At 42.8% G+C, this 14,962-nt stretch overlaps 1 protein-coding gene across 1 annotated transcript in view; it reads right to left on the bottom strand.

The window, feature by feature from the left end:
• The window catches only part of LOC125452245 (uncharacterized), a 153,398-nt gene that overhangs the window by 24,278 nt on the left and 114,158 nt on the right, over nt 1–14,962 (bottom strand). The window contains exons 35-38 of the mRNA XM_059645228.1: nt 5,571–5,705; nt 2,670–2,822; nt 1,785–1,994; nt 202–322 (exon numbers count right to left, since the gene is read on the bottom strand). Of these exons, the coding sequence (XP_059501211.1) occupies nt 202–322; nt 1,785–1,994; nt 2,670–2,822; nt 5,571–5,705 (619 nt within the window). The remainder of the gene's footprint in view (nt 1–201; nt 323–1,784; nt 1,995–2,669; nt 2,823–5,570; nt 5,706–14,962) is intronic.

A 14,962-nucleotide genomic window follows, 5' to 3' on the forward strand; every position in this document is an offset into this window, starting at 1 on the left:
CTATACAGGAACATCTTTTTGAAAGCCTGGATCTATTTATTTCCAAGATACATCATGTTGTAGTTGCAGAATGCAGTTTTACTGCACATCCTATGATTTATTTATTTGGTTGCAAATATTTAGAGGATATGGCTGCAATTCACATATCACACATATTGGTCATAAATGATGATAAATATTCTGACAATACTTTTGTCTTACCTGCAGCACTGCCTCTTAGAGACAAAGCTACCTCAAAGTCACACATCTGTTTCTGCAATTCACTGACTCGCTGGAAGGCGTCTAGTTTCAAGTTGCGTTCTTGGACCAGCTTACAGCGTACCTAACAAATAACAGAAAGCAGAGCAAAGCAATTTGCGGCAAGGTTCTCAAACAACATCTTGTACTACAAACATGTAGTAATATGTCTTTAAAACAGGTATAAAGCATCCTAGAGAAGGGCTCCAAGAAGACACGTGACTTCTCTTGTGGATTCAACTGCAGCCAAGGCAGTTCATCAGACTGTGGTAAATTAATCACATAAAGCCATTAAATAATTCATTGAGTCAAGTTACTATCTTGTGAAACAGAAGCCATGAAGGACCGCGCGAGGAATTCCAATAATATGAACTAGTTTGTGGAACCAAATGTCTACATAAGCTGCATTTTGTTTGATTTTTATAAAATGTTTGACCATTGGTTGAAAACACCTTGAAGCAGAAATTGTTCACAACTGGGAGAGAGGACCATAGGACACAGGAACAGAATTAGGCCATTTGGCCCATTGAGTCTGATCTGTGAGGGAGACATCCAGGACAAGATAGCTAAAGGATTTCTGGGCTGAGCCAGGATCCTACCAATTACTATCAGCAGTGCTGTAAGAATGAAATGAAACAAAACAGAGGAGTCTTCACTCACTCCCAGAATCTGTTCTGCTTAGTCCACCTGTGCCAGCAGCTTCCAACTATTCAACTGCTGAAGCCATCGCAGCTGCTGAATTTGACTTCATGTTTCAACACTTTCACTTCAGAAAGAGAATTTTCAAGTAAGCTGTGACTGCAATGCAATTAGAGACTGATCTAATTTTCATCTTCATACATTACATTTATCTTTACTTATCTCTACTACTTCAATACAAATACCTTCATATTTATAATCACCACTATTTACTTATACAACTATTGCAGAGTTATTTAATAAACTAACATGTTGCCTTATTTAGAACTTAAGGCTGAGTTTCTAATTATTTTTAAATTGAGCCACTCAAAACTTAAAAGGACCTGAATACAAGCTGAGAAAGATGAGGAATTTCTTCATTCAGTGAATGGTGAACTTTTGGAATTTATTACTGCTTGGACTATGGACTCAGTCATAGAGATCCAAGGATTTTTACACCCTTATAAGTATCAAAGGATATAAGACAGTTCAAGAAAATGGTGTTCAGATGGAAGATCAGCCATAATCTCTTTGAATAATGGAGCAGGGCTGAATGGTCTAATCCTTTCATGTACTTATGCAAGAAAGTGCTAATGGAGTCCTACTGATCCTTGTCTCTGTAATGAGTAAATGTTACTAATGTGCAGTCGAATGTTTTGCAGTCCTTGTCCGTTGTTAAGCATCCAGAACTTGGTCATAAAATAGCTCCATTTTAAGAACTCAATGCTCTGAGTTATGTAGGCAGATATTATACCTCCACTTCAGAAAAATATCAAACCAACAGATATTACCATTTCAGCTCTCAATGGGACCAGTATCATTTTCTGTAAGGCATAGAGTAAAGAAGGATACTTTTGATTATACTATACCTGTTTGATCTCCTTATCGATCTTATTGTGTTGGATTTGAGCCATTTTGGATGATCTCTCAAGCTCAGCGCTTAGGAGATGGAACCGCTGCTCCTTCTCCTCCATATCATTCAACAGTTGTTCCATGTTGGATGCCTTCACGATGTCCAGCTGTTGTCGGTTCTTCAACTCTTGAGAAGCCTTATGTTCATACTCCTTCAGCAGCCATTTCTGTGGTCAACAAAAACTCAGGCATATGGCATCGAGAGTGACATCTTTTAGGGCACTGCTTTCTTATCAAGACAGTTTATTCTTCGCAGGACTGATACCTTCTCACATTCTCTTACAAGTTATATAAAAGAAGTTTTTTTTTTCAATTTATTCATGGGATGAGGGTGTCATGGCGAGGCACAATTTATTGCCCATTCCTAATTGGCCAGAGGGCAGTTAAGAGCCAACCATATTGCTATGGGTCTGGAGTCACGTGGAGGCCAGCCCAGGTAAGGATGGCAGTTTTCTGTTGCCTTTGAGTCTACCCATTGCATGTATCACCACTATAATGTAGGAAATGGTAGCCAAACTGCAAACAGCAAGGTCTGCCCTCACTCTGCCATGGCCAGATATTTTCCATTTATTATTAGCCATAGGGATGTCTGCAATAGAAACAGTCTCAGCTACTGTTTGGCATAGGATGTAGAATGGTAGTTGTCTGTAAAGGTCAGAAAGTGGAGGATTATTGAAGACTGACATAGACATGTTTTGACAGATAAAGCAGTCAAACAGCATGGGGAGGAGAAAGGAAATTTGGGTTGAGACTACAAAGATTGTAATGAATGGCAAATATGGCTTAAAAGGCTCAAAACTCCTGCTCCCGAGTTCAAGAAGGTATAGAGTTTCTGAGAATACCTCCTTTTCCAGTTCTTTCTTCATTTTGTCATTCTCTGACTGGCACTTGCTCAGAGCTTTCTGTACAGCTGAGAGTTGCTGACGCAGTAAAATCACTTCCTCTTCCGCCAGCATTTTAACGTTGAGATAATCTTTCTTGACTTTAATGACTTCCTGTTAACACAAAGAATAAAAGGTCAAAAACATGATGCCAATTTCCTCCAGCAGCTATCACTCGACTTTTCAAAAAAGTTGAATGAGAAAGGGGGAAGAAAGATTTACTTCTGGTCATATGCCTATTCTTTATGTGGTGACAGGTGAGCGATAGCTGAAATGTCTGTGGTTTAGCAGTGATCAGAACCAGGCTGTGCCAATCGTTGACACTTTTCTTGTCCCTTGTTTGACCTCACCATCCTTGGTTGGATTAATTTTCCATTCGGTGGTCAGATCAGGGCGCTGGGTCCTAGATCTCAAAGTTGCTCCCACAGAATTGAGAGGCACTTCTGACAGAGTGAACTGAACCATTAGCCATGGAACTTCAGCACCTCATGCAGGTTCATCTAGATTTTGAACATCACACATATGATCCAATCCTCCGCCAAAAACTCTCAGCAGTAGGCGTGACATTTTTCCCCGGAGATAGCGAGAACTGCAGATACTGGAGTCAGAGTTGATAGGGTGTGGAGTTGGAGGAACACAGCAAGTCAGGAGTTAGAAGAGCACAACAGTCAACATTTCGGGCCTGGGCCATCCATCAGGACGTGGGAGGGGATAGGGAGCTGGGAAATAAATAGATGGAAGAGGGGTGGGGCTGGGGTAGGTAAGTGGGATGGTGAAAGGTTGATAGTGCAGATTGGTCAGTGCGAAGGGTGGGGTGGATAGGTGGGGAAGGAGATGGACAGGTTGTGTCAGCTCAGTGAGGCAGGGATGAGGGCGAGGATTGGACACAGAATGAGACCGAGGGTGGGGACAGAGTGAAGGTTGATCTCACCTGAACCTAAGATATTCCCGACAATCACAGAATTTCAGAATTGCTACAGTGTAGATGGAGGCCATTCAGCGAATTGTGCCTGCACTGGATCTATTCCCCATTATGATGGGATGTACCTTCAAAAGTTCCGTCCTGGTTCTCTTGAAGGGGGAATGTTGTCTGAGATGTGTAGTCCATGGAAAATAGAGTAAATAGCTTTGGGTTTTGTTTTAATTAGACAAAAGACATATGAGTGGTTGGAGTCAGGCTCATACAGACCCAGGGTTTTAGTTTTGCTATAAGTTGTTGAAGTTGGAGTTTTTGGAATGGAAGCTGCTGGATACAGCACTGGCTCTCTGCTGCTAGATTCATTCGTTCAGCTTTTCCTTTATCCTGGACTGGAGAGATAGCAAGTGAGGAAAATCTGTTTTGCAGAATTTGCTTTTGCCAAGCGTGTGTTTATGGGATAGTTGATGAGCAGTAGTTAAATATATTATTTTGTTAAGTATTTTAATACAGTTAAAGTAATGCCAATTTTTTTGTTTATACTTTAACTATGGTGTAAGACTAAGGTCTGTTTTGCTTGAAGCCCAGTAGTGTGACCAGTCGAATTATATCTAGAACACAGCATCTTACCCTTGCCTTTATAAAAGATAAAAGTTAGGTTCTAGGCTACCTCTTTTATATATTTTCAGGTGAGTTTGATCTGCTCCATAACACCAGTGCCAATCCACTGCCTTTTCCCTTAAATCCCTGCACACCATTTCTTTCCAAATAATCACTGCGTCCTCTTGAACACCTTCATTAAATAAATACACAAACCATGTAATGAACCTCACCCACCAGGGTGCTGATAAGGATTTCTCAACTGAAAGTTGGGATTGTCAGTGCTTATCTGGTCCAAGCGTGTGCGTGTGCGCACTTGCACGCCTATATCTGTGTGCGTACATCTGTGTGCATGAGTATGTCTCTGTGTGTACACGTACTTATGTGTGGCATTGTGTATATGTGTCTGTGCGTGCACATGAGTGTGTCTCTGTGTACATGCATGCATGTGTGCGTGGTAGTGTTTCCAGCCAAACACCCCTCCTGTACCATCCAGGGTTGTTGTTGATCCAGTGCGAAAACCAGGAGACTCTGAATCCAGTCCGAGCCCTCTGAGAAGGGAGCCCACAGGACCTGGTCTGAGGAGTGGGTGAAGAACTGGCTCCAAAAGGTGTTCACAGGAAATTGAAAAGAGATCCGGGAGTCCAGAGAAATGTAACCGAGAGACCAGAAGAGACTGAGAACTCACCAAATATAACAGGAGCCGTCAGCAAAGGGGAAACCTTCTGAGAGATTGGACAAAGCCCACTGAGAGGGAATTGCGGACAAAGCGAGGAATAGTAAGCTGGTACAGCGCAGGTTGAATGTCAGTGGGCTGTGACAGACCCTGGGAATGGGGGTGGGAGAGCTGAGAAGACATTCATGGTTACCCAGGAACTCTATGATGGAGCACTGCCTGACAGATATGATTGAACAACCAGGACGTGAACAAGTGATCCAGCACTCCAAGCCAGGGTGCCAGTAGGTGGAGTTAAATGGAGGCCTCGAGAGTGAAGAGTGAAATCTGTCTGGAGAAAGATCCAAGTGTAAATGAGACTTTTGTGACTCGCAGTAGTTACTGACATCTGGGTGCAGCCTGCATTTTGTTTTTAAGTATAGATTGAATTTTCTCTTGAACCTACTTCTACCATCCTTCCAGATCGCAACAAATACAAAGTTGCAAAGATTTTTCCATATAAAGACTTCAAGTTTTACATGGCCACTGGCAGATCACTGATGATCTGTGAAATGCCAGGGGCAAAATTTGTACCCCTCGCTAAATATCAGACCATCGCTAAAGCTTTAATGTTGTCAAGGTTCTAGATCGATTTATAAACTTTGTGCCCTCTCAAAGCATTTTTCCTCACCTGCTCCAAGGCAGCACAAGTTTGTTGGAACTGCTTCTGCTTTACAGTCTGTCGCCAGCAGCTCAGTGTTTTCAGCTGACACACCAATCTCTCCAGTTTGCTGTTCTCTTCCCGTAAGGACTGTAGCTGATCTTGCTGGGAAAATAAAAATGGCAGAAATAAAAATTCCCTCTTTCACTCTGTTCTTCAAATACTCCCCAAACCCATTTGCTATTCCCCAACAGGCTCCATTTCACTAATAGTACAAGGCCGTCACGGTGATCATTCTGCTCTCATTTCCATAATTGTCACTTGCAATTCAATATTCCATAATATTAAAATGGGACTACACGGCCCATTCTCAGTTCTATGGAGTGAAAGAAGCAAGATTGCTGCCTTAATGAAGTCAGGTTTGGACTTAAGAGAAGAGAGTGCAGTAAGTTCAGAGGTCAGAATGGGTGAGGGGAGCAGAGAAATGAGAGCAGCAGATGTCATGCCAACAGTTCTCAATGAAGAGAAAACAGACAGATAGGTGACCAAAGGGTCCAGATGTAAGAAGTGCATTGGAGACAGGTAAAAGCGTCCCTGGTGTTGGCACAGAATTCCTGCACAAAAAAGGCAGCATCGAGGCAAAGGATAATTTTAGTTGCCCTCTATGAAGTGTCTTGTTTAGTCTCAGTAGAGCTGACCTTTTTTTTGCTATTAACATCTACTCTTTATCACCACCTCTTTTTCTACACCATTTGCACTGCCTTTGTCTTTTGTTCTGGGCACCGTTCTCATCTGTTCCACATGTTCTACCTGTGCCTATTTTCTCTCAGCATAAAATCCATCCCTTTTCCAGCCCCCTTCACGGTAATAATTTCATATCTGCTTTGCCTGTCTTTTTATATCTCCTCTCTCACTTCGTCATAGTGTTTCTATGATATGTCTTCAGTATGGTTGTTATATACAACTGTCTAAAGTTGTATTTTAGTAGTATTTATTTTCAAGTTTACTGCATCTGCTATCTGTTGTTTTCAGAATAACCTGTTTCAAAATCCATCTATGAAGACTAAAACTATTGCTCTAAATCGTATTTGTAGAGGTAATCTGGAGATTCAATCCTGCAATTTGACCTCATTGGATCAATAAATCAAAAACATTAAGATAAATTGCAAAAAAATTGGGCTGACAGCCAGAAACAGCAGAATTGCCCAAATAGATCAGAGGTAACGAACAAGTCACAAAATCTCAGGACCATTACAGTGCAGAAGGAGACCATTGTGTGTGCTGGGGATCCATTATCTAGTGCCAATCTCCTGCCTTTTCCCCATATCTGTTCCCATAAAGACTGCAGCTGATCTCACTGGGAAAACAAAAATGGCAGAAATAAAAATTCCTTCTTTCACTGCTCTTCAAATACTCCCCCAATCCATTTGCTACTCCCAACAGGCTCCATTTCAGTAATATCACAAGGCCATCATGGTTATCATTCTGCTCTTACAATAATTGTCACTTGCAATTCAATATTCCATAATATTGAAATGGGACTACACAGCCCATCCTCAGTCCATTCATCTCTGGAGTGAAAGAGCCAAGTTTGCTACCTTAACAAAGTCAAGTTTGGACTTAAGAGACTTATGCTAGAAAAAATCTGATGTCCTATCGAAAGCCCTAACTGAACCTGCCTCCACCACATTTCCAGGCAGCGCATTCCATATCCTAACTACTTGCTGTGTGGAAAAGCTTTATCTCACATTACTCTTATTTTGTTTACATATCATTTTAAATCTATGCTCTCTCATTCTTGTTTCTTTTACCAGAAGAGACAGTTCCTCCCTCTCTACTCTGTCCAGCCTGCACACAATTTTGAAAACCTCAACCTGGTCTCTATTTAGCATTTTTCTCTCCAAGGAGAACAGGCCCAACTTCTTTAAACATCATAACTGAAGTTCCTCATGCCATGAATTATTCTTGTAACTCACTTCTGCAATCGATCCTTTGTGTTTGCATCTTTCCTATAATGTGGCACGTACAAAAGTACACAATATTCTAGCTGAGGTTTAACGAGTATGGTGTACAAGCTCAATATCACCTCCCTGCTCTTGTACACTATGCCTCTATTAATAAAGCTGAGAGCACCATATACTTGATTTACTGGTCTCTCTACCTGTCCTGCCACCTTCAGTGATCTGTGCATGTGTATACCCAGGATAAGCGGCATAAGGTACCACCTATCAGTCTATAATAAGTAAATAAGACACTCAGCAGGTCTGGCAGAATCTATGGAGAGAAAAACAAAGTTAAAGTTCCAAGATCTGAAGAAGAGTCATTGGATAAATAAGTTTCTCTCTCCACACGTGCTGGTAACGCTGTTGAGTTTCTCCAGTACTCGTTTTTATTTCAGATCTCCAGCATCTGCAGTACTTTCTGTGTGAGTACTGTAATTAGTTGAGTGATGAAAATCTCTTGAAGGTTTATCAAAGATTTCTCGAAGATTCTTTCTAATGAGTCGGTTCCCAATCCCACTGTTGGATGTTTATCTTATGAATTACTGGTGTTAAAATGAGTTGAAATACTCCCTGACAAACCTTCCAAAACAGTTGCTTGGGACTTATTTGATCCAGAAAATGCAATGGCAACTTGATTATAATGGACTAATTTTGGGATCAGAGAAAGCATTCCTGTGTTTGTGGACCGACCAACTGATGAAGGTATTCACCAACATCTTCAACTTCTCCCTCCTACAAGCCGAAGTCCCCACCTGCTTCAAGAAGACCACCATCACCCCCATACCTAAGTAAACACATGCAACGTACTTTAATGGCTACCGCCCGGTGACTCTGACTTCACTAATCATGAGGTGACTCAAAACACTGGTCATGGCCTACATCAACTCCAGTCTCCCAACCTGCATCCATCCCCAACAATTTGCCTACCAACATAACAGGTCCACAACGGATGCCATATCCCTAAATCTGCGCTCATCTCTGGAACATCTGGACGACAAAGACACCTACATCAGACTCCTTCTCATTAACTACAGCTCTGCCTTTAACACCATTACCTCCTCCTGACCAATCTCAAAATTCCTTGGTCTTGGCCTCACACTCTGCAACTGGATCCTCAGCTTCCTGACCCATAGGCCACAATCAGTGAGGATAGGTAACTGTGATAATAAAATGTGAGGCTGGATGAACACAGCAGGCCAAGCAGCATCTCAGGAGCACAAAAGCTGACGTTTCGGGTCTAGACCCTTCATCAGAGAGGGGGATGGGGAGAGGGAACTGGAATAAATAGGGAGAGAGGGGGAGGCGGACCGAAGATGGAGAGTAAAGGAGATAGGTGGAGAGTGTGTAGGTGGGGAGGTAGGGAGGGGATAGGTCAGTCCAGGGAAGACGGACAGGTCAAGGAGGTGGGATGAGGTTAGTAGGTAGCTGGGGGTGCGGCTTGGGGTGGGAGGAAGGGATGGGTGAGAGGAAGAACAGGTTAGGGAGGCAGAGACAGGTTGGACTGGTTTTGGGATGCAGTGGGTGGGGGGGGGGAAGAGCTGGGCTGGTTGTGTGGTGCAGTGGGGGGAGGGGAAGAACTGGGCTGGTTTAGGGATGCAGTAGGGGAAGGGGAGATTTTGAAACTGGTGAAGTCCACATTGATACCATATGGCTGCAGGGTTCCCAGGCGGAATATGAGTTGCTGTTCCTGCAACCTTCGGGTGGCATCATTGTGGCAGTGCAGGAGGCCCATGATGGACATGTCATCAAGAGAATGGGAGGGGGAGTGGAAATGGTTTGCGACTGGGAGGTGCAGTTGTTTGTTGCGAACTGAGCGGAGGTGTTCTGCAAAGCAGTTCCCAAGCCTCCGCTTGGTTTCCCCAATGTAGAGAAAGCCGCACCGGGTACAGTGGATGCAGTATACCACATTGGCAGATGTGCAGGTGAACCTCTGCTTAATGTGGAATGTCATCTTGGGGCCTGGGATAGGGGTGAGGGAGGAGGTGTGGGGACAAGTGTAGCATTTCCTGCGGTTGCAGGGGAAGGTGCCGGGTGTGGTGGGGTTGGAGGGCAGTGTGGAGCGAACAAGGGAGTCACGGAGAGAGTGGTCTCTCCAGAAAGCAGACAGGGGAGGGGATGGAAAAATGTCTTGGGTGGTGGGGTCGGATTGTAAATGGCGGAAGTGTCGGAGGATGATGCGTTGTATCCGGAGGTTGGTGGGGTGGTGTGTGAGAACGAGGGGGATCCTCTTAGGGCGGTTGTGGCGGGGGCGGGGTGTGAGGGATGTGTTGCGGGAAATACGGGAGACGCGGTCAAGGGCGTTCTCGATCACTGTGGGGGGAAAGTTGCGGTTCTTAAAGAACTTGGACATCTGGGATGTGCGGGAGTGGAATGTCTTATCGTGGGAGCAGATGCGGCGGAGTTAAGGACCGCAACTTTGCCAGAATGCCCCCAGTCCCTTCATCCAGATCATTAATATATAAGGTGAACAGCTGCGGCCCCAACACTGAACCCTGCGGGACACCGCTCGTCACCAGTTGCCATTCCGAAAAAGAGCCTTTTATCCCAACTCTCTGCCTTCTGTCAGACAGCCAATCCTCAATCCAAGCCAGTAGCTCACCTCGAACACCATGGGCCCTCACCTTGCTCAGCAGCCTCCTGTGAGGCACTGTATCAAAGGCCTTTTGGAAGTCTAGATAGATAACATCTACTGAGTTTCCCTGGTCTAACATACTTGTTACCTCTTCAAAGAATTCTAACAGGTTTGTCAGGCACGACCTCCCCTTACTAAAACCATGCTGACTTGTTTTAATCTGACCCTGCACTTCCAGGAATTTAGAAATCTCATCCTTGACAATCGATTCTAGAATTTTACCAACTACCGAGGTTAGACTAATCGGCCTATAATTTTCCATCTTTTGCCTTGATCCTTTCTTAAACAAGGGAGTTACAACAGCAATTTTCCAATCATCTGGGACTTTCCCTGATTCCAGTGACTTCCAGTGATCACGACCAAAGCCTCCGCTATTTCCTCAGCTACCTCCCTCAGAATTCTAGGATGTAGCCCATCGGGGCCAGGAGATTTATCAATTTTTAGACCCTTTAGCTTTTCTAGCACTTTCTCTTTTATAATGCCTACCGAAATCAACTCTGCCCCCGGCTCTCCCTAATTGTTGGCAAACTACTCATGTCTTCCACTGTGAAGACTGACGCAAAGTACTTATTAAGTTCTTCAGCTATTTCCTTAATTCCCATCACTAGCCTTCCAGCATCAATTTGGAGCGGCCCAATATCTACTTTTGCCTCTCGTTTGTTTCTTATGTATTGAAAGAAGCTTTTACTATCATTTCTAATATTACTAGCTAGCCTACCTTCATATATGATCTTCTCCTTCCTTATTGCTCTCTTTGTTATCCTCTGTCTGTTTTTGTAGGCTTGCCAATCTTCTGATTTCCCAGTGCTCTTGGCCACTTTATCGGCTGTCTCTTTTTCTTTGATATATTTCCTGACTTCCTTTGTCAGCCATGGCTGTCTAATCCCACCCCAGATAATCTTTCTTTTCTTTGGGATGAACCTCTGTACTGTGTCCTTAATTACACCCACAAACTTCTGCCATTGTTGGCCTACTGTCTTCCCCGCTAGGCTCTGCTTCCAGTCGATTTCCATCAATTCCTCTCTCATGCCCCTGTAATTACCTTTTATTTAACTATAACACCATTACATCCGATTTTGCCTTCTCTCATTCAAACTGCAGACTGAACTCTACCATATTATGATCACTGCCTCCTAAGTGTTCCCTTACTTTAAGGTCTTTTATAAAGTCTGGCTCATTACATAGCACTAAGTCCAGAATACCCTGCTCCCTTGTGGGCTCCATCACAAGCTGTTCCAAAAAGCCATCCTGCAAACATTCCATGAATTCTCTTTCTTTGGGTCCACCAGCAACATTATTCACCCAGCCCACCTGCATATTGAAGTCCCCCATGATCACCGTGACCTTGCCTTTCTGACATGCCCTATTTATTTCTCGATGCATCTTGCGCCCCTGGACCTGATCACTGTTAGGAGGTCTGTACATAACTCCCATTATAGTTTTTTTGCCTTTGTGGTTCCTCAAGTGAGCCTTACCTCAGTTGTTGGTAAAGTGTTGGCAAAGGTTATAAGTGATAGGATTTATAATCATCTAGAAAAGAATTAATTGATTAGGGATAGTCAGCTCGGTTTTGTGAAGGGAAGGTCGTGCCTCACAAACCTTATTGAGTTCTTTGAGAAGGTGGCCAAACAGGTAGATGAGAGTAAACCAGTTGATGTGGTATATATGGATTTCAGCAAGGCGTTCGATAAGGTTCCCCACAATAGGCTATTGTACAAAATGCGGAGGAATGGAATTGTGGGAGATATAGCAGTTTGGATCAGAAATTGGCTTGCTGAAAGAGGACAGAGGGTGGTAGTTGATGGGAAATGTTCATCCTGGAGACCAGTTACTAGTGGTGTACCGCAAGGGTCGGTGTTGGGTCCACTGCTGTTTGTCATTTTTATAAATGACCTGGATGAGGGCGTAGAAGGATGGGTTAGTAAATTTGCAGACGACACTAAGGTCGGTGGAGTTGTGGATAGTGACGAAGGATGCTGTAGGTTGCAGAGAGACATAGATAAGCTGCAGAGCTGGGCTGAGAGGTGGCAAATGGAGTTTAATGCAGACAAGTGTGAGGTGATGCACTTTGGTAGGAGTAACCGGAAGGCAAAGTACTGGGCTAATGGTAAGATTCTTGGTAGTGTAGATGAGCAGAGAGATCTCGGTGTCCATGTACACAAATCCTTGAAAGTTGCCACCCAGGTTGACAGGGCTGTTAAGAAGGCATACAGTGTTTTAGCTTTTATTAATAGACGGATCGAGTTCCGGAACCAAGAGGTTATGGTGAAGCTGTACAAAACTCTGGTGTGGCCGCACTTGGAGTATTGTGTACAGTTCTGGTCAACGCATTATAAGAAGGATGTGGAAGCTTTGGAAAGGGTGCAGAGGAGATTTACTAGGATGTTGCCTGGTATGGAGGGAAGGTCTTACGAGGAAAGGCTGAGGGACTTGAGGCTGTTTTCATGAGAGAGAAGAAGGTTGAGAGGTGACTTAATTGAAACATATAAAATAATCAGAGGGTTAGATAGGGTGGATAGGGAGAGCCTTTTTCCTAGGATGGTGACAGCGAGCACGAGGGGGCACAGCTTTAAATTGAGGGGTGAAAGATATAGGACAGATGTCAGAGGTAGTTTCTTTACTCAGAGTAGTAAGGGAATGGAACGCTTTGCCTGCAACGGTAGTAGATTTGCCAACTTTAGGTACATTTAAGTCGTCATTGGACAAGCATATGGACGTACATGGAATAGTGTAGGTTAGATGGGCTTGAGATTGGTATGACAGGTCGGCACAACATCGAGGGCCGAAGGGCCTGTACTGTGCTGTAATGTTCAATGTTCTATGTTCAATTCCACCCACACAGACTCCACATCTTCTGACCCTATGTCATTTAGTGCCGTAGATTTAATTCCATTCTTAACTAACAAGGCAACCCCAAACCCTCTGCCCACCTCCCTGTCTTTTCGATATGTTGTGAATCCTTGGATGTTTAACTGCCAGTCCGGAGCTCCCTGCAACCATGTCTCTGTGATGCCTACCACATCATATTCATTCAAGAGGATTTGTGCTGTTAATTCATCTACTTTGTTGCGAATACTACGAGCATTTAGATAAAGTGTCTTAATGCTAGCTTTCTTATCATTATTAGAGAGGTTGGAAATCCCAAGATGTCTTAAGTTATCCTTCCTTTTTGCTGTATTCCTAGTCTGCCTCAAGCTTAAATCCACCAGTACACATGCTATCCTGTTGCTTATCTTTCCATTTACTCCATACTCCCTGTCTCTTTCACTTTCCCTTCTCCCTGACTCACTAGTTTAAAGTCCTACTGACCACCCTATTTATCCTTTTCACTAGAACACTGGTTCCAGATCGATTCAGGTGGAGACTGTCCCAACGGTACAGATCCCCCCGGTTCCAAAACTGATGTCAATGCCCCATGAAATGGAATCCCTCTTTCCCACTTAGCAGCCAACATCATCATGGACCCATCATACCCTGGTAATTATCTGCTACAGCCTCATCCATCGGGCACAAAATTCAGAAGCCTGAAGATATGCACGAGCAGGTACTTACCAGCTGTTATCACAGTGATGAATGGATTGTCTACTGTCAGATAATGCTAATCTCACCTAGCACACAGCCTATGCAATGTAACCTGCATTCTTTTGTCTAAGTCTTTTTGATCTGTACGTCCTTGCTTACTATGATCTGTCTGTACTGTTTGTAAACAAACCTTTTCATTGTATGTTGGTACATGTGACAATAAATAAAACCAATTAATTGTAAGAGAATGATTACGGTAATGTTTATGTTGCTTGACTCTTTGCTCGGCCAAGGCACAGCAACAGTGACGATTTGCTCTTTTAGCAGGAAAATAAGTAGAATATAAAGTAAACAATTAGACTAATTGTAGTCTCACTTGCCATTCATTTTGGCCTCCTTTATTAGATTGAAAATGCAATGGGAAGCATCGCTTAATTTTCTTGGATAAAAAGCAACCTTCAGTGTTGCAAAAATGATTCAATTCTTTTAATTTTCTTGCTGTTTGGAATCTAAACGCAGATTATCCAACAAGGCGTAACAGAAGATTATAAAATCATAACAAATACAGAATTAAAATGTGCATTTAAAAATAACACTGCTATGTACTGAAAGTGAGAGCAAAAGTTCTATGTGATAGGTATAGATTCCAAGAAGTTTAATGTTCATGCATAAATAAACTCCAATGGAAATGACAGTGGAAATGTTATAAATGCCAATCCATAAAATGTCCGTTTTTGCCAAGTGGACTGACTTTGTTGTAATGTGTAGCAGAAACATTTCTGAATCCTAATCAGTCAATTAATAATTTACATGATCCTTACTATGTTAGGAGTTCTATTATAACCATTGATCACAAAGTTATTATTTAAAAGAAATTAGCCAAATCAAGTTTGTGAAAATGTCAATTCTATGATTCTTTCAAAACTTCTGGGTGATCTCTTAAAGCTTAAAAAAATAAAATTGAAGGATAGTTTGGAAGCAGCACCTCAGGAATATAATAAATGAATATTCTGTGCTCTGTAAACAAAATTCCGCAACAAGTCTATTAACTACTTCAACCATAATGAAGAAGGAGATCTTCCCTCTTTTTGGGTTGCTGTGCACTGAAGAAATCTTTTCTACAAGGTAGGTTATGGATAAAAATGCTTATGAGTGAACATCACTTTGAGGCTCTTCACTGCATGAATATTTCCTTGTTTTAATATCATTGAAATGATTTTGGTTTGTTTGCTTAGTTTCTTGTAACTTTATGATTAGGGCTCACA

Source organism: Stegostoma tigrinum, chromosome 4 (genome assembly GCF_030684315.1).
Source record: "Stegostoma tigrinum isolate sSteTig4 chromosome 4, sSteTig4.hap1, whole genome shotgun sequence".
Taxonomy (NCBI): Eukaryota; Metazoa; Chordata; class Chondrichthyes; order Orectolobiformes; family Stegostomatidae; genus Stegostoma; species Stegostoma tigrinum.